This window comes from Pectinophora gossypiella, chromosome 18, assembly GCF_024362695.1.
Source record: "Pectinophora gossypiella chromosome 18, ilPecGoss1.1, whole genome shotgun sequence".
NCBI classification, from domain to species: domain Eukaryota; kingdom Metazoa; phylum Arthropoda; class Insecta; order Lepidoptera; family Gelechiidae; genus Pectinophora; species Pectinophora gossypiella.
This window is the reverse complement of record NC_065421.1, coordinates 8,509,731-8,534,492: the sequence shown is the minus strand read 5'-3', so window position 1 is coordinate 8,534,492 and position 24,762 is coordinate 8,509,731. Positions and strand designations below refer to the sequence as shown.

The window sequence follows — 24,762 nt, the reverse complement described above, 5'->3', positions numbered from 1 at the left end:
TCATTATTGTGCCGTGAGCTCGTTAAGGTAGTAATCTTAATTTGATCTTACCTAGGTAAGCAGACCCACTACGGCTTAACGTGCCGAAGAACAAAACCTAACATGACCTAACCTACATCGTTTAGCCCGCGACATTTTAAAAAACTAGGCACGATCTCTCAAAGCGATTTTTGCCAAATTTTTCTCGGGGATCCAACCCTGAGCCTTCGGGATGGTTAGGTAAATGTTCTAACTACGATAATTCATTGTTAATAACAAATTAAACTTAAAACTTTTATAGGAACCCTGTGTAGGAACCATAAATAAGGCTGTACAAGAGAAACATTTGTCTTTTAAAAAAATAGCAACGTCAAATGTCAATGTCATAGCTTTAAATTTGAAAATCAAACGGTTTGTGTTTTGTGGAGTGTTCAGTGGTATTTTTATTTCGTAAAATATAGTGATTAAAAATGAGTTGTTCTAGTTTAAAACCAATAACAATTGATTTAAATATCGGTGATCAATTAACATCAATATCTTGTGGTCATGTTGTTGTGGAATTTATAAAGTTCATCGCGTATCAAAGGCTTCAGATACCTTACTCATATCAATGGCTCAAACAAATCGTGAACAAAAGAAAAATGAGTGAAGATGATAACAGAACAGAAGGTTTACAATCTGAAAGACATTATCGAATTACTTCCACTGCTTTGGAGAACCTAGATTTTATTTTAAAGGTAGGTACAAATATCTATCACTGGTTTTTAAAATGCGAACAATTAACAGGTGGCTTGTTTTAGGCTCACTTAAATTCCTTTATATACCTATGAACCTATTTTTATAATAATTTAACCTGTTAATTTATTATTTTGTACAAATTGTTTACAGAGTTTACTACAAGAGATAAGCAGTGCGTCAATGCCAGAAGAGGTTTGCATAGTGTTAGGAGCTACCCCAATAACTTGCAAGGAGGTGTACAGACTACTCCTGCCTACCATGTGCCACAAGCCACAGTGTCACTCCTCACACATTGCCAATGACCAGAAGATTCAGAGAAATGTCTTCCAGTAAGTTACATTCAATGTTCAACATGCCTAATCTAAATCCATCTTGGACTTGACCTTCTTATTTATCTCTCTACTGAGGATCTAGCTGATTGTAGTTTTTTTATATATGCAAAAAATCTTAAGTTTCCTGAGATAGTAACCATTCTACCATCTTTTCTTCAATATATTTGGGATGATAGTAGCATGAAACATTCTATGTTTTTATTTGTTCCCAATCATTCTAGGAATTGCAGACAAATAATATCTATGTATGTAAAGAAAATATTTTTGTTTTAGAGCATTAGTGACATCAGAAGAATTGAGCCAAGCGTTTTTCAAGCCATTACCACCGACAAACACATATGTGTTCATAAAGAAAAAGACTGTCAACCAGGATGTTGTACTTAACCATGACAACTTTGTGTTCACAAGTGGACATCGCATCCCTCGGAGCTCTAAGATAGTCATCATAGACTTCAGAAGTCAGAATGCAGGTAACCTTTCCTGTTGTAACGAGTTTCAAGTATTTGGAGAGGTGATAAATGAGGACTTGGTAAAGTTAAAGATAGAAGACGCCCCTGAATGTGAGGATTACCACGAGATTGAATCTACTGATGTGGCAAAATGGTATGAATCTACTTATGTAATGAAGGGCTTTAAGGATTGCATAGTAAATGGCACGTCTGTAACCAGTTCATGGCTCTAATTTGAATGGAATATTAGCTTAATTGTATAGATAATTTGAAATACACAAATTACAGTGTTAGTTAAAAAAATAGAAACATGTTTTTGTTATATTTAGCTTGTCTTTATGCTGCACACAGAGCTGATACAAGTCATAGTCAGTTTTTATATCTTCTATCATGTGGGTTGTGAGGTGGAGTACCAACCTCATCAACTCTGGTGTCAGGGTTACTATTGAGCTGCTAAAGGCCCCTGACATGGCTCATTTCACGACTACTTACATCAGTAACTATTAACTGTGACCAAAGGATTAACATGCCTTCCGAAGCATGGATCATCTTACTTTCAGACAATCAGGTGTTCAGCCTGTAATGTCCTAACCAAATTAGGGACCACCCAGGACCACACAGGTGATATATCCCCACCGGGAATCGAACCCAGGACCTCCGGATCGTGAGCCCAATGCTCAACCACTGGACCACAGAGGTTGTTACATTTTCATATGAAACTGCAAAAGAAACTGTAAAATGTAAAACTTCCCCAGCTCTGTGTACCAATTTTTAATGTTTTGATTAATTTTATCATCACCGTTAGGCCTTCTCCATCTTGTCAAATTAATCATCTGATTAATGTTATATTATAACATATTACACTTCTTTTATAATATGTTAATTCTACATGACTGACAAATTATTTTATTATAATTAATTATTGACATCAATACAATATTTTGTAATCAATTATTATGAATTGTTGAAAAGGCTGTTCAGTGCCATAATGCTCAATATGTAGCTTGTAAGTGTAAATGTAGTTATACATTCATGTTAATAAATAAAAAAAATGTATTTTGAATTTTTTTGACTAAATAAATTGATTTAAAAAAAGGTATTGTTTTAAATTAATTGATTGTTTTGTATTGACTTAGGAAAATGTCTATCTAGTTTTTTTTAGATTGATTGAAATGTTACTAAACTAACATTCTACGTACAATATACCTATCTGACTCTACCCACCCGAATATGAATTACGCAAGAGTATTTTCTATATTGTATTTATATTACATTACCTATGTAACTAAAACTTCGTCATCTAATCACTGAGGAACCTATGCTTTTTTCCGACATAGCTATAGGTACAAACTGAAATCTTATTTTAAGTATTATGAATAAATTACGTTATGAATATTGCGTATGCGCATAAAGATTGCGTATTACGGTCAAGAGCCAAGAGCTGCTGCTTATGACGTATGAATGGATCTATAACATTCCTTTACATGGAAATTTATTTGCTGGTAAAATGTATAACTGTTACGTCTCTGATTTACAGGTACCTACTATTCTCAATTGTGTCACTAACACCCATACCTACTTGTAAGGCTACTTAAATGTACTTGTACAGGGTGTAAGTGACATCGTAACAAATACTGAGGGGGATGATTCAGCTCATTATTCTGAGTTAATATCAAGTATATTACGTAAAATTATACTGTCAGTAAAACATTGTCATTTCTGAATATCATGATAAGATAGGTAACACTATGAATTCAGTTGTACGGACTATGCGCGTGCACAAGAAGTATGCCTATGTAGATGTTCGCCGCGACCCCCACGCCGCCGCTACGCTTGGCGTGTTTCGGCGAGCAAACAAGCTGCTGTCAGTTTTATCATTACTAATGAAGTCGTTATCAAGCGGCCGCGGCCCGCCCACCGGCGCACCGGCGCGCGCGCTCCGAGCGCAGTCGCTCGTTCAGACCCCGCGCACGCTGTCGCGCAACCGACGCCCAAATAAATCGAAATTATGGCCGACACGATGAACGTGTACTCCGACGGCGATGTCTTGAGGGCGAAAGTGATAACGATGGTGTCCCTGTTCCTGGTATCGATGATATGTGGGTGTGCGCCCATGTTGATATCGCTGAAATTCGACTGGTTCACGAAGTCGGCGGGGCCGAACATGCGGACCTCTAACACGCTGGTGATGGGGTTGCTGGCGTTCGGCGGTGGCGTGCTCTTCGCCACCACATTCATGCACCTGCTGCCAGAGGTCGACGAGAACGTGCAACAGCTGCAAGGTAAACGCACTTAAAATATAACAAAAAATCTTTCATTTTCAATGTAATACCTACAAACAATCAGAGAAAACTTATTGATGAGTAGTCTAGGTTCTATTTTAGTCTATCCTACCTACAGTAATAATCTACCTAACACCACTGAAACGTATTATAAGTACTTAGGTAGGTATATGGCTGAAGAGACGACGCGACCCACGAAGAAGCACCCACGATCGTCATGCTAGTAGCATGCCTACCTACTTTATTTAATAGCGCATCCTTATTAACGAGCACAACAACTCTTTGTTTGTTTCGTTATGAGACGTAGAAACACCCAATCGCATATCCAATAAACTTAACGCTATTAACAAATGCATTGCGAAAAATTTGTCGGTAGTCTTATCGCTTACCTATGATTTATGCACTGGAAAAGTGCTCATAAAAATACGTTTAATAATACGTACAATTACATGTTTTGTTGTTTGGTTTTAATATTGGTTGCAACAGTTAGTGAGTAGGTGCTAATACTCCGGCGCGTCACAGGCAATTTGTCCGTCCACCGCCATCCGGCTTGCAAACATACGGTGCTTGACTCTAATTATATTAAACAACAAAACTATGCTATGTGGCCACATAGATCTGTAGTTTAGCGTGCAAATATTTCCAGGTCAAGGAGTAGAAAACTTGATATGGTTAGGTACGATAGGTACAGGTACGGAGTATGCAAATACTAGTGTTGATGACCCCAGTAGCTGCTAAGAACAGTATCAACTTTTATTCCACAACCTTAGGGTCACAAGTTCGCCTGCCTTGAGAGATTCTACGTAAGAATACCTTAAGTAAGTAGATGTGATCTCGTGCGAATCTTAACTAGGTGCGTAGTAAATATGCAAGAATAAATGAGAGAATATAAACATTGTTTTAGTATAGAACGGACGCTTCATACAAAGCACCTCGTTTTCCACAGACACTACACATTGACGTTATCGTATATACGCGCATCTGTGTGTGTGACATCTGACGCCCATACGATAGAAGACTAAAGTAAGACTGAGTAGGGGTGAGGTAAACCTAGCTCAGCTGTGTGGGGAGTGGAGAGCTACTGTTCTGTGTTATTCCTTATTTTATGGCATAGGTGTTGGGATAACAGAAGATACAGCATAGGTTAGAGTAGATTTTGCCACAAGCAGGCTGAAACCCCTCTCTACATACTAAGGGAGTGTGAACCCGTGATGAGCAAGCGTTGTGTTATCTTTGGAGCAAACCCAACTCTAGACTCCAAACTTCAGAGGCGCTCAAACTAGGGTAGGGTAGGTTGGGCTTCGAGGTGAACTGCAGCATATGGCGGCAATAACAACAGATCTTAGAAACCCTGATATGTCCTGTCCTGTCGTAACTTACTGCCAATATTGACAGTGCATTAAGATGACAAATGTGAAAGATAGTGCCTGTTTTTAAGTGCTTATAATAGTGCTACTTATGTGTGTATTATTACAACTGTGCGGTAATTGCTTTTATTTAATTCCGTTATCGTATTACGTAAAGAAAAATAAAATATTAAAACACTATGTACTTAACACGGTAGTTGACACATTACATTAAAAAGCAAACTTCTTCTATCGTGGGGGTTGTAAGGTGGATTACCAACCCCATCAACCCTGGTGTCAGGGTTACTATTCAGCCGCCAAACTGCGTGTGTAAATGTATGACAAATGAAATGTATGACATAGGTTATAATGACTTTTTGACATATTTCTACAAAGAGAATCAGGTCCAAATTATGATGGTAGGGAGTACTATTTCATACGAGTTTATTGACATTAGTTACAAACTGAAGTATGCAAGCATTCCCCAGATAATAGGTATTTTCAAAACGTCAAGCTAGCGGGATCAAAGATCTGCCTTTATAACTTTGGAACCGTTGAAGTACTAATTTCGGTATTTTGCAGGGGGTGAGTACTATTTCGATACTATTTTTTGGCGTTTAAATCAAAGCGAAAGACCTTGTCGCTAACTCTCGCCAAATTTCGCTCACCGTCAAGCTAGCAAGTGCAATAAAACATGGCTATAAATCCAGAACCGTGATGGTACAAATTTTTTTACAACAGGTACTATTTTTTTCAATAAGAGTACTAATTTTTGGTATGGTCAAATTATTTTTTCGTGCCCATTTTTTTTTGAGGCCGCTAGCTTGACGCACACAAAACTGCCAAAGGCCCCTGACATAGCTCATGTAACGACTACTAACTTACATCAGTAAGTAGTACCGGGACCAACGGCTTAACGTGCCTTCCGAAGCACGGATCATCTAAGCAAACTAAGTACCTACCTATCAAAATGCGTTTTATTGGTACTTCAATTTTTTTGCCGTGATTTATTGTTTTGGTTCGGTTGGCTTGGCCAGAACAATCTCTGTCATAACTACAGCGTTTCATAATCAATTGATTTTACTATGTTTTTACATACATAATAATAAGCTTACGACTATATCCCATGGAGGTACTTCCATTGCAAGATGAACTAAGTACCCACACCTCACCGAGCTTTCTGTTAGACCAACGTGATAGGTGGTGAGCCGTATTGCCATCTATAATCGTCGAGCCGACTGTGTTAGTCAAAATAGCACTTAAGATAATTTAATAACTCATTGGTGCAAGTCCTGTACCGGGGTTCGAACTTAAGAACAAACACAAAATGTCGTAAAAGTGTATCCTGGCCTAAGCCTAGGTAATCGGTTTAGGTATGCATCATAAGACATTACAATTATAAGTAATATAAATACTCTTTATTGTACACAAATAAGCATTAACAAAAACAATTATGCAAAAGCCGGCTTTATTGCTAAGGAAGCAATCTCTTCCAGGCAACCAAAAATGCAAAAAAAAAACTTAATGCATTGTATTAATGCCAAAATTCACAAATTGACATCCGTGTCTTGTGGGGTTACAGCGTGGTCCGATTGTCCGAAAGTAAGATGATCCATGCCTCGGAAGGCTCGCTAAGCCGTTGGTCCCGGTTACTACTTACTAATGTAAGCATATCAAGGGTCTTTGGCGGCTCAATAGTAACCCACACGACAGAAGAAGAAGCGTGGTCTTTCTCCATACACTCTCCAAAGGGTTCCTTAAATAAATGACAGAGGATACGAGTTCGGACGATACGTCGATAATTTTAAATACTGAGAGAAGTGAGCGAGTATTTACTAGAATTGACGAAGAGTGTAAATAGACGTATACCTAAATTAAATAAATACTTTTTCTTTATTTAGCTTTGCAAATATCTTGACAAGATATCACGCAATGCTGCGACTTATGTAGATTACTGCATCATCTGGGATTTACTTTTTTATAGTACCGTTTTACCGTTTACCATTGTACCGTACGGTCACGAGCATTAATATGTATACACTTTGGTACCATGTCACATTAACTTTTTTGACAAATTCAACTGTAAGTCTCACTAAATGTCAAATATGTTAGTGCGATAGAGTCCTAAAGTGGGTACATTATATTGCTCATGACTATGATTGTACGTAGGGCGGAGAGCTACCGTTTTATACGCGGTGTTGTTCCTTATTCTATGACTCCGCCTACATAACTTGAAGATTTGACAGGTCCGGTTTTCTACAGAAGCGACTGCCTGACCTTCCAACCTGCGAAGGGTAAACCAGACCAATACAGGCTAGGTCACATACCTCCGAAACGCATTTCTCGGGAATGTGGGTATCCTCACGATGTTTTCCTTCACCAAGATAGACAGATTTTAGACGTTTCTCTTAAATCTATTAGGTGAGTAGGTACGTAATTATGCATGTTAAAGTAAATTTGACACTTCTAGAACGTATACTTAGCTATTAAAAAAAAAGTAAATATGCGTAGGTATTTTAAATGCGCACGTATGGTTAACACCTAAGTAAGTATTCGTAAGTTTTATTTGCGCACAAGCAATGGATATTTTAAACATAACATTTATTTACTATGCTCAATTTTAATTTGGTTGCTTTCTTGACATAGAACTTGACTGTTCAACTACGACAGGAGTGTGAGTTGCATTTTCAAAGTACGGTCACGAGCATTAATATGTATACACTTTGGTACCATGTCAAATTAACTTTTTTGACAAATTCAACTGTAAGTCTCACTAAATGTCAAATATGTTAGTGCGACAGAGTCCTAAAGTGGGTACATTATATTGCTCATGACTGTACAAAATGTTCATGCTAGTTGGTTCTCGGCTGACAACTATGCATCATTGTCTGTCATAGAATAAAGAATAATACTAGGTATGAAACGGTAACTCTCCCCCCGCACCAATTCGTAACGGGCGCCGACCTCACACCCTCTGGGTTTACTTTAGTCTCTTCTTCTTTCTTCTATCGTGTGGGTTTTGAGGCGAATTACTAACCTCATCAACCCTGGTGTCAGGGTTACTATTGAGCCGCCAAAGGCCCCTGACATGACTCATTTATAACGACTACGTACTTACACAGTAAGTAGTAACCGGGACCAACGGCTTAACGTGCCTTCCGAAGCACGGATCGTCTTACTTTCGGACAATCAGGTGATCAGCCTGTAATGTCCTAACCAAACTAGGGACCACAAAGTAATTTTTGTGATATGTCCCCACTGGGAATCGAACCCAGGACCTCCGGATCGTGAGTCCAACGCTCAACCACTGGACCACGGAGGCCGTTTACTTTAGTCTCTGATGGCCATAAGTCTCATGGTATAGCTCATGAAAATCCGGACATAGATTTATGTAATGTTGGTTGGCGGAATTCACTAATATTAGTCTAAAGTATTTTAGCAAATGAGGAGCTCGGTGGCGCAGCGGTAAACGCGCTCGGTCTGCGATTGTTGAAGTTAAGCAACTTTCGCAAAGGCCGGTCATAGGATGGGTGACCATAACAAAAAGGTTTTCATCTCAAGCTCCTCCGTGCTTCGGAAGGCTCGTTAAGCCGTTGGTCCCGGCTGCATTAACCACCAATCCGCACTGGGCCCGCGTGATGGTTTAAGGCCCGATTATATCCATCCATAGGAAAGGCCCATGCCCCAGCAGTGGGGACATTTTAGCAAATACATAGATTGCATACATTGTCAATTTGGATTATCTGTAATGACTATGTATATCTGAAATAAATAAATAAAGTCGCCAAGGAGTTCCTAAGCGAGAGCGCGTGAACTGTCTGTCTCACTCTCACTTACGCGTTAGGTGGTACACGGTAGGTAAGTGGGTGATACTTATTCTTACGTTTTTTTGTGTGAGTTGTAAGAATTGTATATGTTTTTTAAGAAAATCGGTGACCCCTGAATTATTTTACTTAGGTAATTACTTCTAGTATCGTGTCTGGATATAATTTTTGCCATAAAATTATTAGATATTATAATAAAAAAAATTAGAAGTCATAAATGTCACGGAACGTGTCGTGTGAGATTGCCAGAATTGCAGATAAAATGTTTTTTTCTGAAGATGTGGCATGTTATTTTTCGAAATATTACAACAACTATGCAAGACGAACCTTTGTTCTATAAGACTGTTTAACAAAATATATAAATAATGCACACTATTTATGATTTTGAACAACATACATTTTGTGAGCAGTTTTTGTGTCACGACCGTGTGCGACACTTTAAAATTGCAATACTCGGTAGAAATAAATCTATGACATTGACAACCATTTCTAAGTTTTTTTAGAACGTCAACAATATCATCTTGTCAGTATTACAAATGGCTAAGAGCGTTGAGACCAGTATAAACTCAATCTGCTTTTACATTTTAAAAAAAGGACAACCTTAACTCGTCAACGCCGTGTAAGAGTTTTAAACTTAAGTATCAGTGTTACACTATTGTTTGAAAAGTAATATGCACGTCATACAGTGTAGTTTAAAATAATTACTTAAGATTTGCAGTATCGTGGATAGCTTTTGGGTTATATCGAACACGTTTCAAATTGTCACGACCATGTAATGATAAAAATGTCACAGCCGTGGACTTTTTAAACACATGGTTGTGACATATAATGCACGATCGTGACATTCTTTTTATTTCAATAATTTTGTGGGTTTTGTTGCTTTTATAAATTATATTATTGTTTGATATGCTTACACACGAGTACTTACTTTACTAGTCCATATAGATCCTAGTATAGGGCAAGGGCCTCTTCCAAGATATTTGGAAGGAAATTATTCATAGCCACACTAGGCAGGGGTTTTTAGGCGGTTGTATGGTATTGTTACGGAGGTGGATTTCGGGATTGGAAGGAAACTAACTGAGTTCAAGAAGAAACATTTGTTGGTCAAATTGTTAGTATAAATAACGACAACCCTGATCCCCCTTACTACACTAAATTTACTAAGAAGAAGTATCATAGCGTGATATCAGGAGACACGGTCTTTACCTGGAATAGCAACGATTCTGCAGATCTTGGCCCTGAAGTTCCCAGTAGAAATAACCTCCTTAGAGGAGGCCTCGACAGCTATTAACTCCCTCACGGATCACGTGAGGTCGGTTTTGAACGAAAGTTCAGCACAGGTTCTGGAGATGGAAGACCATCGCTGGAAACTGCCTACCGACATCCATGAGAAAAACGCAGCCACCCGCGCATATGATTTCAATCGCACCGAGGAATGTCGTCGTCATTTGCGTCTCTTGCAGCATACTGTAAGAAAACGTATTAATGGCATGCGACAGAATCGGTGGAATAATCTTTTGAGCGGCATTGAGCCCCACCACCAGGCCATCTGGCAGCTGTCTAAGTCTCTGCAAAAGGATACGGTTGTTCCTACTCCTCCTCTCAATAGGCCTAACCAACCCCCCGCTTTTGACGATGACGAAAACGCCGAATGCCTTGCCGACAGTCGCGAAGCCCAATGCTCGCCCAGCACTCTCCCTATCGATCGTAGGCACCGCTTGACGGTGAACTCTGAAGTTCAGCGTAGGGCTTCTGCACCGATCCTCCTCTTCCACAGGTCACTGAGGAAAAGGTACTAGGTATCATCAAAAAATTTCAAACCCGAAAAGCCCCTGGTTCAGACGGTATCACGAATCGTGTCCTTAAAAACTTCGGTGCTCCCCTCATCTGTTTACTAACGGCAATATTCAACGTTGCCATGAGCAACTGCGTCAAAGAAGTCAAAGAAGCAATTGTAATTGGTATACCAAAGCCTGGGAAACCTAAAAACGAACCTTCGAGTTACCGCCCCATAAGTCTCCTCAATACCATGGGGCAGATTTATGAGCGGCTCATATTTGCTAGATTACGGGACTACGCCGAATCCAATAGTCTTATTCCAACAGAGCAGTTTGGTTTTAGCTTCATTTGCGGATGATACAGCTATCTATTCTTCGTGCCGTGGTCGAGTTATGACGACTAGAATTCTCCAACGCGCGGCCAATGCCTTGGGCAAGTGGTTTCGCAAATGGAGAATCGAGGTAAACCCGGAGAAAAGTGTAGCGGTGTACTTTTCAAAGAGCTATTATAACACGCCACGGTCACGCCGTCAACTTAAAGTCATCAAGATGTTTGGCAAGCCGATTGGAAGGAGTAAGTCAAATATCTCGGCCGGCGTAGTCTTAGATAGACGTCTTACTTTCAAGGCCCATATCAAATGCAATCGTGCGCATTTGTTTTGGTAGGTAATGGGCCGTCTTCATTGTCTCCTTAACAAGCGTAGTAAATTGTCCTTTAGGAATAAGGTGAAATTCCGTCCGATCATGACCTATGCAGGGGTAGTTTTCACTCACGCGAGTCCCTCTCAAATCCACTATCTACAGGTAATACAAAATCGTTTCATGTGGAAAGCCACGGAGCTCCGTGGTTCCTTCGCAATGAAAATCTGCACATTGACCTAGGTCTGCCAACCATTGCCCAATGGCAACTTAGCTTCAAAACGTTTTTTCGATTCTGCTTCACACCACCCAAATCCCCTGGTAGTTGCGGCTTCCGAATACATCCCGCTTAGGGACGGTAGTGACAAGTATCGGCGTCCGAAGGACGTAATATACGATCCCGACGACCCGATTACTCTAGCCATAGAGGCAACCAATCAGCTCGCGACACCAAACACTTCAGGGCCCCGATACTGACCCCGCCGGCGTGGTGGACGACTTCCCTCAATACAGCGCTTATTGTTATCGACCCACTTGGGTCGATTAACTCTTTCAAATATTTTTCCTCTCAGACGACGCCCTGAGCCGAGGTTCGCGCCCACCTGGCCACCCTCAGGCCTGTTGTCTAAAACATTGTACCGGATGAGAGCCTTCAGCGCTCCCCATTTGTCCGGCCAAGTAGTTAATGCCATCTGCGGCAAATCTCTTCGTCTTCAGGACCTTTTTTTACTTATTGTACAATAAGTAAAAAAAGGTCCTGAAGACGTTGTTTCTGTTTTGCAAGAACCCCCTACTGGTAGGCGAAAGTATAAAGGTTTTTGTTTCCACATCATTTGCAGATAAGAGGGCATTACAGTTTTTAAATATAGGATTTTACTTTTTTATGACGCGATCTCAATTATTGCGATTTAGTTAAGTATCTCATAATCAGAAAGAAGATTACCAAATAAATACTTTTGATTAAACCAATTAAATAAATAAATAATAAACGTTTATTGCATCAATTCAGGTTAGGTACATTGCAGATTACAGTGCATAAAAATAGTAAGTATCACCAAATTCTACTTTTTCAAGCATACACAATGAAAGAACGGACGGAACGGAATTCAGTGTTTGCTTACTGCCTAATCGCTCCAATCAATTGAGACAAAAAACTAAGATGACAAAAAAATAACAGCAACAGTTACAATGAAAAATGCAAAACAGTCACATCCATGTCATATTGTGTCACAGCCATGTTTAGTGATGTCACGACCGAGGCACAAATGTCACAACCGTGTTTTTCTACCCTTGTTTTTTAATATTCCTGAAGGTATTAAGCTTGTCCATATGCATCTAAAATATGCTTTTGACATAAACTTTTGATTTGCATCATAAAAACTCATAAATATATATATATTTTTTTTTTGGGTTCTCTGAAAACTATTTAAGAATCACCCAAGTAAGTAAGTACTTACCTATATTATTTGCTGAATTTGATGATAAAGTGGTGCTACTTTTTATCTTCGATTGAAGGTAATCAGCAAAATAATTTACATTTACAACTGATTAATAGCTATTCTTTTAATCATAATTGGGTGCTATTGCAAACTATTGGGTCTTACCACAGATAATATAACAACACCATGCCTGTATCCCGAAAGGGTACACCCACTATCAAATATTACCACTAAATATATCAATTATCTATGATCCAAACGAACCATGGTATCGAACCGTGATATCGACAAATAAAATCTTTCGGCAAACAAATACATCGGTGAAATACATCGATGAATGTTTTTTCGACGTACAGGGGTGTTAAAAACCAATTCATCTCAAAAAGCAATATCACAATTTGACATTTGCGCATATAAATATATAAAAGTAAGTGCGCATTGCAAACAAATGTCAAATAGCAATATTGCTTTTTTGGATGAATTGATTCGATGTGGCATTTTTAACCCCCCTGGGGCCCTACCGGCTAATTCCCCGAACATCAGAAGAAAACGATTCAAATAAATCGAAGATTTCTTAGCCGGTACCGATGAAGTGTCAAAAGTACTGAAATCATTCGTACAATCGCCTTGCCGAACTTCATATGACGTCACGAATCGGGGATCGCCATCTTGGTTGCTTATCCGGTACAACAGAATCAAATCGATGTTCGATTCCCTCTAATCTGAATCGGCTTCGTCTTACCCGGCTTCCCCGGGTGAAGGTCCTAACACCATTGAAAGTAGGTATCCCACTGGGTGTCTTGTCGATTGTTCAACCTAGCTGATATCAGGTGAAAATACCACGAGATTTCCTTAATGAGATATCCTAATAGTTTCAGGGTAATAAAGTTAATTGGCAAATCAACAATTTTTATCATTTGACGATAACGGTGCTAATTCCATTTTATCTTGAATATCTTAGTAAATTAATATACATACTTACAACTAAATACTGATTGCTATTGCAAACGATTGGGGATTAAGTACGTACCATAGATCTTATCAAGTTCAGATTTTAATTCAGGTCGTTGCAGCTTGCTCACGAAAAAATATTCAACGAATATCATTTATTTAGATATTATAAGTTTGATAAGATAACTATAATAGGCAATCAGTCATAATTGTGAAATACATAAAATAATAACGGTTTATACTGATTGAGATCAATAAACTATTATAACTTGTGTAGGTGTATGAATCGGATACAAAATATAGCTATTTACCTATCTAATCTACCTAGATATGAATGACTATACGGTATTGCTTAGTTTGATAAATAGGCAATGTACCTTTGACTATCCCAATTGGGTATTTAGTCGATAAATGTTATGTTGTATTTAGTAAAAGTAAACGGTAAAGGTATACGGCTATATCCCAATTGGGGTAGTCAGAGGTACATCCATCGCAAGATGAATCAAGTACCCACACCTCACCGAGCTTTATGTTAGACCGACGTGGCCAACGTAGTGAGTCGCGTCGTAGCTTCTCCCATGATTCACTGGACGCGTCAATAGCAGTCAGGTGACGTTTCAAGACATCCCTGTGACGATATGATATGATATGATGCTTCACAGTCGATTTCGACTACAGCGACAGCAGCTGGTGTATTCATTGACGGTTGTTATTCAAGAGCTTGGATAGTCTGCTCTCTGGTGTGCTCTGTGATGGCTCGTATAGCCAATGCAGCAATGCAGGTACGATCCTCCAGGTTTGCATTTACCTGAAGCTAAGCTCCGAGTAAAATACTTGCATTTGGCAACGATGGGAACAAAGTGCCCACACCAGCGAAGTTGACCTTTCATTATAAGACACTCCATTCCAGCCAGTTTCATTTTTAACCCCCGACGCAAAAACGACGGGGTGTTATAAGTTTGACGTGTCTGTGTAAATGTGTATGTGTCTGTCTGTGGCATCGTAGCTCCCAAATGATCCGATTTTAATGCGGTTTTTTTTTGTTTGAAAGGTATATCAGTCGAGAGTGTTCTTAATTATGTTTGGTGGAAATCGGTTCAGGTTTGTTAGGTGTGATAGGAATGTTACACGCTCAGTTTGCTTGCAAGCATATGTGGGATCTGACATTTGAAACACTAATGTCTTCTGGAACCACTAAGCTGGTCGGCTGTTAGCGTACTTTTTTTCTGGTCAGGGTTTTTTTTTAATTTTTTTAATTTATAGTTATAAAATCAGTAAGTGGGTGATACCTAAGTACCTATCTTCCGTCACAATAGAAATGCAGGTACTCGCGTTTTCACAGAAATTGGCACGAACTTGCAATAGGCTTTAATGACCGCTTTGAATACAAAGGACAATCAAAGAGAAGGTACACCTAAATCACCTTCGTGCACCATCGGTTACCTTGGTATATCAATTATAATAAGTAAAAGGTCAAATTGCGCAAACGCTGATGCAACTTTCTATTCTCAGTGTGAATTCTATCGACTTGATTTTTATGTAACGATTTTTTTTGCAAAACGTTCGCAATGCATATTTATAATGTTCTTTTTGTTTACGCTATGAGGACATCGTGTGTATTGGTGAGAACCTTTTATAGTCTTCATTTAAAAATAATTAAAGAATGGTTGAAAACCACTAGAAATATTGCTCTTAGCTAAAGTACATCTTAAGGTAGTAAGTGTTATAAACGAATCTCAGCTGAGACTGTCCTCAAGATCACGCCCAAATCCCTGTTGTTATATAAGAATTGTCACATTGACATGATCTTGAGCATTATTCCTTATTCTATACATCATACGTACTTAGTAATATTCCTTATTCTATACATCATACGTACTTAGTAATATTCCTTATTCTATACATCATACGTACTTAGTAATATTCCTTATTTTATACATCATACGTACTTAGTAATATTCCTTATTCTATACATCATACGTACTTAGTAATATTCCTTATTCTATACATCATACGTACTTAGTAATATTCCTTATTCTATTTCTTGAGGGCACTCTCAACGCTGAGACTAGTTTATTACCCTTAGTTTCAATAAACTTGTAAGTTCCCAAGTTCTATTGATCTATACGTATCTTAGTAAGTAGTAGATATAGATAGATCAATGTCTAATTTAGCGTAAGTCTTTTGAACTGAAGTTACCGGGTTCGATTCCCGGTGGAGACAATCACAAAAAACAATATTTGATTCCCTAGTTTGGTTAGGACATTGCAGGCCAATCATCCATTTGACTAAAAGTAAAAAGACCAGTCTGGTGAAGGTCGCGGGAAGCCGCTGGATGCGGGCAGCGCAGGACCGATCGTCGTGGAGATCCTTGGGGGAGGCCTATGCCCAGCAGTGGGCGTCATACGGCTGATGATGATGATGAAAAAGACCAGTGCATCGGAGGGCACGTTAAGCAGTCCGTAACGGCTATTAGTTACTTAATTAAGTATGTAGGTAGTCGTTACAAGAGCACACACGAGAGAAAACTGTTTATCTAAACTGTGTCTTAGGCTGACTTTACAAGTATAACTACGTTGTGTACGGCCACGAGCATTAATATGTATACACTTTGGTACCATGTCACATTAACTTTTTTGACAAATTGAACTGTAAGTCTCACTATTTGTCAAATATGTTAGTGCGACAGAGTCCTAAAGTGGGTACATTATATTGCTCATGACTGTACGCGTCTGTTATTGACCAATCTCCAACGATAACGGAAGTACCAAGTTCTCTAGTATCTAAAGGGCCACACCAGTTTCCGCACATTTTTTTTTTGACGTGACTTATTGTAGATTTGCCGCAGATGGCATTAACTACTTGGCCGGACAAATGGGGAGCGCTGAAGGCTCTCACCCGGTACAACGTAGTCTCCGCACAGCAACCGCGCGAATTATATGAAGGGCTTCGATGACCAATAGCCTTACGGCGTTTGTATCTGCGTAGATAGCATTCGCAGCGCTTTTGCTGTGCCGCGGGGGCAGATGGCATTGTTGTTACTCATGTAGGTTAGGTACATTATATTCTTCTTCTATCGTGTGGGTTGTGAGGTGAATTACCAACTCCATCAACCCTGGTGTCAGGGTTATTATTGAACCGCCAAAGGCCCCTGAAATGGCTCATGTAACGACTACTTTCTTACATCAGTAAGTAGTACCCGGGACCAACGTTAACGGCTTAACGTGCCTTCCGAAGCACGGATCATCTTACTTTTTGGACAATCAGGTGATCAGCCTGTAACGTCCTAACCAAACTAGGGACCACAAAGTGATTTTTGTGATATGTCCCCACCGGGATTCGAACCCGGGACCTCCGGATCGTAAACCCAACGCTCAACCACGAAGGACCACGAAGGTAGTCATTATATTCAAATGTATCTTTTCTAAACTTTCAGACGCAGGCGAGCTTCCTGACCTGCCGATCTACCTCGCCGCTCTGATCATGTGCTGTGGCTTCTTCATGATGTACTTAGTTGAAGAGTTGGTGCATGTCTACATCAACAGGAGGGAAAACAAGACTGCCAACACAAGCTTCACTAGAGTCCTTAGCATTAGGAAGAATAGTACTGAGGGCGATGCCTCGGAGGGAGTGCCTATACCTAAGGATGTGGAAGCTAAGCCGTCCAACCAAGGCCATGGACACAGTCATATGGGAGTAAGCGGATCAGATGACAGTATTGTGGCTGCTTTAAGAGGCCTGCTCATCGTGCTGGCGTTGTCCATACATGAACTGTTTGAAGGGTTAGCTGTTGGGTTGGAGTCGTCGGCTGCTAATGTATGGTAGGTTACCAAATATCTATTTATTAATTTGTGAAGATTTACAGACCAATATCATTTTGAATAACTATGTGCTAACAAAAAAACTAGACTGACATAATAATACTTAAGTACTTACTTAAATTACATAGTGCTTACGCTAGGAAAAGTAATAGTAAATCTACAATAAGTCAAGTCAAAAAAGAAGGTACAAAATAGGTCAATGTCAAAGGTATACGAAATGGTATTGAACTGCTTAATGCTCCGTAATTAGAACTACGAAAAATCTACAATAAGTCACGTAAAAAAAAGATAAAACTACTGTGTCTATTCTTCGGCTGCGATCTATGATCTATATTTAACCCTTTCACGGACAGACCATGGGACATTGATGGTTTATGATAGGTAGAACTTTGAATCGGAACGCCCGACGTTAAGTTTGTTATTGTTGTTTCTATTAAGTAAGTATACCTACTTGTTTATAAGCGCAAGTTTATGATGGCGTGCAATTTGCAATAAATACAGGGTGTTACTGACACCGTAATGAAAACTTTGAGGGATGTGTCAAATTATGATTCTGAGTTGATATCAAGTGGAATTACCCGTCGCAATTTTTTTTTATTATTTTCAATTCTATTCTTTTGCAAGGGAAAGAACCCAGGATCATGGTCTAAATCATCCCCCTCAGTATTTGTTACGGTGTTACTAGTACCCCTCAACACTTGTATGGCTACCTGTACGTACTTGTACGGGGTGTAAGTGACAGCGTAGGTACGTAACAAATACTGAGGCGGGTGATTCAGCTCATTATTTCAGAGTTAATATCAGGTGGAATTTTCCATCGAATTGAAAATAATTTAATAATAGATAAAATATCATGAATTTTGCGACGGCAAATTCCACTTTATATTAAGTCAGAATCATGGTCTTAATCATTCCCCTCAGTATTCGTTACGATGACACTAACACCCTGTATACTCGTAGGTACGGGGTGTATAGGTACCTAGGCACTCAAACTGTATCTACTTACATACAATAAAGACAAAACCGCAAGACGATGGACAATACGCTATTTAAGTTAATTTATAGACTATTTTGATGATTATGAAGATTTACATAACCCTCCAGGATGTTTCTTAGAAAGACCAGGTCAAGAGTACAATAAACCGGCGAGCATGCATGAAGACTTGATGAGAATGGAAAAAAAGAAAGTGGTATTTGATGATCGAGGGAAATCTTCAACGGAGTCGGTAACGTGGTCCTAATTCTTCTTCTTCTATCGCGAGGGATGTGACGTGGATTACCAACCTCATCAATCCAGGTGTCAGGGTTATTATTCAGCCGCAAAAAGCCCCTGCCTGCCTGGTTTACTTACATAGTAGTAACCGGGACCAACGGCTTAATGTGCCATCCGAAGCACGGATCATCTTACTTTCGGACAATCCGGTGATCAGCCTGTAATGTCCCAACCAAACTAGGGATCACAAAGTGATTTTTGTGGTATGTCCCCACCGGGATTCGTACCGGAAACCTTCGGATTGCGAGCACAACGCTCAACCACTGGTCCACGGAGGCCGTGCGGTCCTAATTTAACCGGAAGCATAAGCTAGGGAACAAAATAAATTGTGGCAGGTACATACTTACATCGAAACGAATGAAGATTAGGTACCTACGTACTCATTACGTAACAATGATTAGATAATAACAATTACTAACATTTGGCATTCTCGTGAGATTTTTTTTGTCATTTGAGTCATTAATTTGAGTGACGTGACGTTCACTTGAGTTTGAATGGTTATGTATTAGGTAGGTAATTTAATATAGAAGCAAATGCATGACCTTATCCATAGAAATAGGATCTAATATGTATAATATATTTAAGTTAGGTTCATGGAAATTTATACATATTTTGTGTAAGTAAGTATAGTATTTATTAACTGCATAGCTCCTAATGCTGCACAACCAGTGATTGTCGAATTTGTTTTCGAATTCATGTTTGGATCATAAATGATTATCACGTGCTCAGCGGTGAAGGAACACATCGTGAGGAAACCCACATTCTCGAGAAATGCTTTTTCGGAGGTATGTGACCTAACCTGTATTGGGCTGGTTTTCCCTTCGCTTGGGGTCAGACAGGCAGTCGCTTCTGAAAAAAAAACCGGACCTGTCAAACCTTCAGGTTAGGAAAACGGATCTCGTGAAAAACGGGATTATGCTAGGGAGATGATAGCTCCTAAAGCTGTTCTGGGAATTCGTTCAGCTGCTTGTCTTCCTGGGCATGTCGTAAAATCCGACAGAGGGATTGTGTCCTTTCTAACATGATGGACTTGTATGATCTGCGGTACCTACTTACAAATGTTTGAAGATACGAATCGCTGCGTGCAGATTGATGGGATCCACAACGACTGCGCATTTTGGACGGCTGGTCTGCGATCAATCGCAGATGGATTGACTGTGTGAGGTATTAGATTAGAAGTACCTACGCACATTCCTCAAAATGTATACCATTAGGGACCAGTCACCACGCTTCTATAAAAGTTCTCTTTGCCTTTCCAGGTACATGTTCGGAGCAGTATCCGCCCACAAGTACATCATAGGGTTCTGTATCGGCGTGGAGCTGCTGGCTGCGGGCACCAAGCGGTGGCTGTCAGTGCTGTACGTGTTCACATTCTCCTTCGTGTCGGCTCTCGGCATCGGTATCGGCATCTTGCTGGTGGGTGGCGCGGGAGCCGCCGAGGCTGGCCTCTACTCTGTCGTGCTGCAGGTACGGGAACGTAACATAAGCTCACGACTACATATTATTATAATCCCAATACCACACCGTGGACACTTCATACAAGAAACCTTGACAGGGTATTTAAGTGGGTGGATATTGCTCATGACTGTACACGTGTGACGTCAGACGCCCATACTATTGAAGACTAAGGGGGGGGGGGGGGGGGGGGGGAGTTGAAATCTATAATGGTTGAGCCAACTGTGTGAGATAAATTAATACTTCATTGGTGCAAGTCCGTTGCCGGGGTAGGTATGAGTGTACTACAAAATAGACTCTTCTTCTGCCATGTGGGTTTTTAGATCAAACCGATCTCACCAACCTTAGTTTGGGGTTGCTATTCAGCCGCCATAGTACCTGACATGGCTCGTATATCGACTACATACTGATGTAATTAGGTATAATTGCTTATTTTTTTGCTATTATAGACCTTCTAAGGTAAGTACGGCTATTATTGAGCCGCCAAAAGCCCCTCACATGGCTCTTGTAACGACTAACTTACATCAGTAAGTAGTAACCTGGACCAACGATTTAATGTGCCTTCTGAAGCACGGATCATCTTACTTTCGGATAATGAGGTGATCAGCCTGTAATTCCCGCGCCAAACTATAGATCACAAAATGATTTTGTGATATATATTCCCCACCAGGATTTGAACTTAGGACCTCCGGATCGCGAGCCCAACGACTCAACCACTGGACCACAGAGACCGTTTGTTATTTATTAGTATTATGTTCCACTACATCTGAGGAGCTCGGTGGCGCAGCGGTTAACGCGCTCGGTCTGCGATTGTTGAAGTAAAGCAACTTTCGCAGAGGTCGGTCATAGGATGGGTGACCAAAAAAAAAACGTTTTCATCTCGAGCTCCTCCGTGCTTCGGAAGGCACGTTAAGCCGTTGGTCCCGGCTGCATTAGCAGTCGTTAATAACCACCAATCCGCACTGGGCCCGCGTGGTGGTTTAAGGCCCGATCTCCCTATCCATCCATAGGGAAGGCCCGTGCCCCAGCAGTGGGAACGTTAATGGGCTGATGATGATGACACCTGCAGTGGAGCAGCGTGGTGGAGTATGCTCCATACCCCCTCCGGTTGATTGAGGGGAGGCCTGTGCCCAGCAGTGGGACGTATATAGGCAGTTTATGTATGTTCCACTATCTAGGGCCTGGCGTGCGGCACGCTGGTGTATGTGGTGTTCTTCGAGGTGTGGCGGCAGGACCGGACCGGCCTGCTGCAGTTCGTGTGCTCCGTCCTCGGGTTCGCGCTCATGGTCACCCTGGAAGTCATCGTCGAACTAGGTACTTAACTGATATTTACTTTCGTATTGCTCTGGACATACCTCGGGCACATAACATCTCCAATAGCGTTATTCTTTTTTCACGGGGCTCGATTACTTAACCTGAAGATTTGACAGGTCCGGTCTTTTACAGATAATTATCTATTTTCTCATTATATAATTAAACATTATTATGCATTACTCGGGTAGGTACATAATTATTTCAAAATATAATATAATGACAGAAGCATATACAATCATAATTTGTTGCTTGATATTTGGATGACTTTATGTATAGAATTATGTTGCTACCTATCTTGCTTCGCTTTATTTTGATCAGAATAATAATGGGTGGTAGATGTGTATGTGCCTGGGGATAAAAAGAGTCGTAATTTATACCCAATAACAAAGACATAAGAAGCATTTGTCTGTTATCCATGAAATTAGAAGGTTAAACGAAGGAAAATCAGTATCCGATACCAACAAAGTATACTGGAAAGATCCTCATTAACTGCTAGATGATAAGTTTTATCAGGCCATCGTCTAAGTCGATAATGATTGGAAAGGACATTTGCTTTTATATTTAATTTTTGTCATCCGGGATGTTATCTCGTGTCACGCACACAAAAAATAGAGATACAGTCGAATCCTGTTTTGTGGCACCAACGATAAAATGTCTCGATTGCACCAACGATAATGCTCATGTATCTTCGAATTAGTATCGGTGTAGGTAATGAACTTCCCATTCATTTATGTTTATTTACCTACCAGACTGCCACCAAGTACCACCAACGTTCCTATAAACGGGTAACGTGTAAACTTCGCGGTTGCTAGAACTTTCTTCGGAATGTTGTTAATGAATGATTCTTCTTCTATCGTGTGGGTTGTGAGGTGGATGACCATCTTCATCTACCCTGGTGTTAGGCCCGTGACGTGACTCAAGTAACGACTACGTATTCACATCAGTAAGTAGTAACCGGGACCAACGGCTTAACGTGCCTTCCGAAGCACGGATCATCTTACTTCTGGACAATCAGGTGATCAGCCTGCAATGTCCTAACCAAACTAGGGATCACAAAGTGATTTGTCCCCACCGGAATTCGAAACCGGGACCTCCGGATCGTGAGCAGAAAGCTCAACCACTGGACCAAGGAGGCCGTTGAATGAATGATTAATTTAGTTAATCGTTTTATTAAATAGGTACATAAATGTTATCGCTATAATATTTGTGCTTACCCTAATAGTTAAGTAATTAAGCTATCAATTAGTTGGTAGTCGGTAAAATTAGCACAGATCATAAAGTAATACGTATATGCGACATAAGTATATGGGGTGTAAGTGATATCGTAACGGATACTGAACGGAATCATTCAGCTCATTATTCTGAGTTAATACCGATTGATGCGAATTGACTTAATGCGACGGAAAATTACATTTGGTATTAATTCAGAATAATGAGCTGAATTATCCCCTTCAGTATTCGTTACGATGTCATTTACACCCCGTAAAAGTACGTAGAGGTAGCCATACTAGTACGTATGGGTGTTAGTGACACCGTAACGAATACTGAGGGAGATGATTCAGACCATGATTCTGTGCTGATATCAAGTGGAATTTCCTGTCGGAAAAACTCTCGTAGGTACCGTATAATGCTGTAACTTTTCACGCGATTTGACGTTTTTTGTAAATATTTTTGAAACTATTAAGTTTAGTTTAGCCTTTAGTGTTTTTTTTTAACGATTATGTTGAAAAGCACATGATTCTATTTCATTTAATTATTATGGCTTTTCGGATTTAATAAGTTATTTATAAGTAAAGAAAGTTGTAGCTTTAAGAACCAACTTTGCCTAGCAGAATATCTGAGTAAATAAGAAATCTGCTATAATGAAGAAAAATATTCCAATCACATAATATTCCATACTTGGTCCCAATAGTCAAATTATTGTCATTCAGATGATTCTGTATTTCTTAAAAATTAATAGGCAAAGCTGTAGCAGGTTTCGTTAACTTCCCATACAAAAGTTACGGTTATAGATAACTATACCGACCCCTCATTTTTCTTTTGTGTGGGTTGTGTTCAACCCCTCTGACACCGGTGTCAGGGTTATTATTGAGCCGCCTATGGCCTCTGACATGACTCAAGTAACCTCTACATACTTAAGTAAATAACAGCCAGAATCGACTCCATGCACGGAATCATCTTACATTTTGGACTATCAGGTGATATAAGCCTGTAATGTCCTTTAGCGAAACAAACCACACAAACGAAAAACATCAGTCTCACAACGTGTTTTTTTGTTACACGTGTCTCCTACGGGAATCGAACCCAGGAGCTAAGCTCAATGCACAACTACTGGACCACGCAGGCCGTTAGATCCCTCGTTAAATAATAATTTTAGTCGCGAATGTTTCATTTAATAAGACTGTTTTTCAATTTTCAGCTGCCTGATCTATAGAAGAGTTAGCGGAGTGCATCCTGATCCAGAGTGACTGAATAATTTAGATGTGAAATATAGTAAATGTTACGTCTAAGTTGAAACTTCAAGGCGATATTACACTAGTGAGACGAGTAGGTATCCAAAAAAAGAGTGTAAGGGTGAGAATCGTTTAAAAAAGGTATTTTCTTAATTAAAACACATAATAACGGGTTCTTACTAGAGGTTATTATGTGTTTTAATTATGATAATAATCGCGTAAACTTAAAACAAGGTATTTTCTATCGTTAATAATAGTGCCAATTCTGACAACCACCAACTTAATTTGTCAGGACTAAAACTAGCTCCATCCCTGTCTTGCACTTATTGTGAGTGAAGGACGGAACTTGTTTAAGAGATGTCAAACTAAAAATATGTTAAGTTCGTGTCCGCTCGAATAGGCACCACTATTGACGAATGCGAAAAGAATGTCGCGGTTGCTAGCACTAAAAAGAAGGCAGGGTGTTAGTGACATCGCAACGAATACTGAGGGGGATGATTCAGACCTTGATTCTGGGTTCTTTTTCTCTTTATACAATTGAAAATAATTAGAACAAAAATACAAAAAAATCATGATATTTGCGACGGGAAATTCGACTTGATATCAACTCGGTATCTTAATCTGACTCATCCCTCAATGTTTTAGTTACGATGTCACTAACATCGTGGATTACCTACCGATGTTATGAA

The 24,762-nt window shown here is 39.8% G+C and overlaps 2 protein-coding genes across 2 annotated transcripts; both read left to right on the top strand.

The window, feature by feature from the left end:
• The first annotated feature begins 374 nt into the window (after window positions 1-374).
• On the top strand, window positions 375-2,611 carry LOC126374839 (uncharacterized). The gene is made up of 3 exons (XM_050021578.1): window positions 375-716; window positions 868-1,046; window positions 1,323-2,611. Exons 1-3 carry the CDS (start codon window positions 450-452, stop codon window positions 1,729-1,731), a joined length of 855 nt encoding a protein of 284 aa, XP_049877535.1. The 5' UTR covers window positions 375-449; the 3' UTR covers window positions 1,732-2,611.
• Window positions 2,612-3,381: 770 nt separating this feature from the next.
• Window positions 3,382-24,150, top strand: LOC126374837 (zinc transporter ZIP1-like). The gene is made up of 5 exons (XM_050021575.1): window positions 3,382-3,780; window positions 17,194-17,578; window positions 20,111-20,318; window positions 21,485-21,620; window positions 24,040-24,150. Exons 1-5 carry the CDS (start codon window positions 3,507-3,509, stop codon window positions 24,045-24,047), a joined length of 1,011 nt encoding a protein of 336 aa, XP_049877532.1. The 5' UTR covers window positions 3,382-3,506; the 3' UTR covers window positions 24,048-24,150.
• The last annotated feature ends 612 nt before the right edge of the window (window positions 24,151-24,762 follow it).

Excerpts from the sequence above, each read along its gene's own strand:
- LOC126374839 (XM_050021578.1), top strand. The coding sequence starts at position 450 with ATGAGTTGTTCTAGTTTAAAACCAATAACAATTGATTTAAATATCGGT. Across the intron at positions 717-867 it reads ACCTAGATTTTATTTTAAAG|AGTTTACTACAAGAGATAAG; the intron begins GTAGGTACAAAT and ends AATTGTTTACAG. Across the intron at positions 1,047-1,322 it reads ATTCAGAGAAATGTCTTCCA|AGCATTAGTGACATCAGAAG; the intron begins GTAAGTTACATT and ends TTTTTGTTTTAG.
- LOC126374837 (XM_050021575.1), top strand. The coding sequence starts at position 3,507 with ATGGCCGACACGATGAACGTGTACTCCGACGGCGATGTCTTGAGGGCG. Across the intron at positions 3,781-17,193 it reads GAACGTGCAACAGCTGCAAG|ACGCAGGCGAGCTTCCTGAC; the intron begins GTAAACGCACTT and ends CTAAACTTTCAG. Across the intron at positions 17,579-20,110 it reads TCGTCGGCTGCTAATGTATG|GTACATGTTCGGAGCAGTAT; the intron begins GTAGGTTACCAA and ends TTGCCTTTCCAG.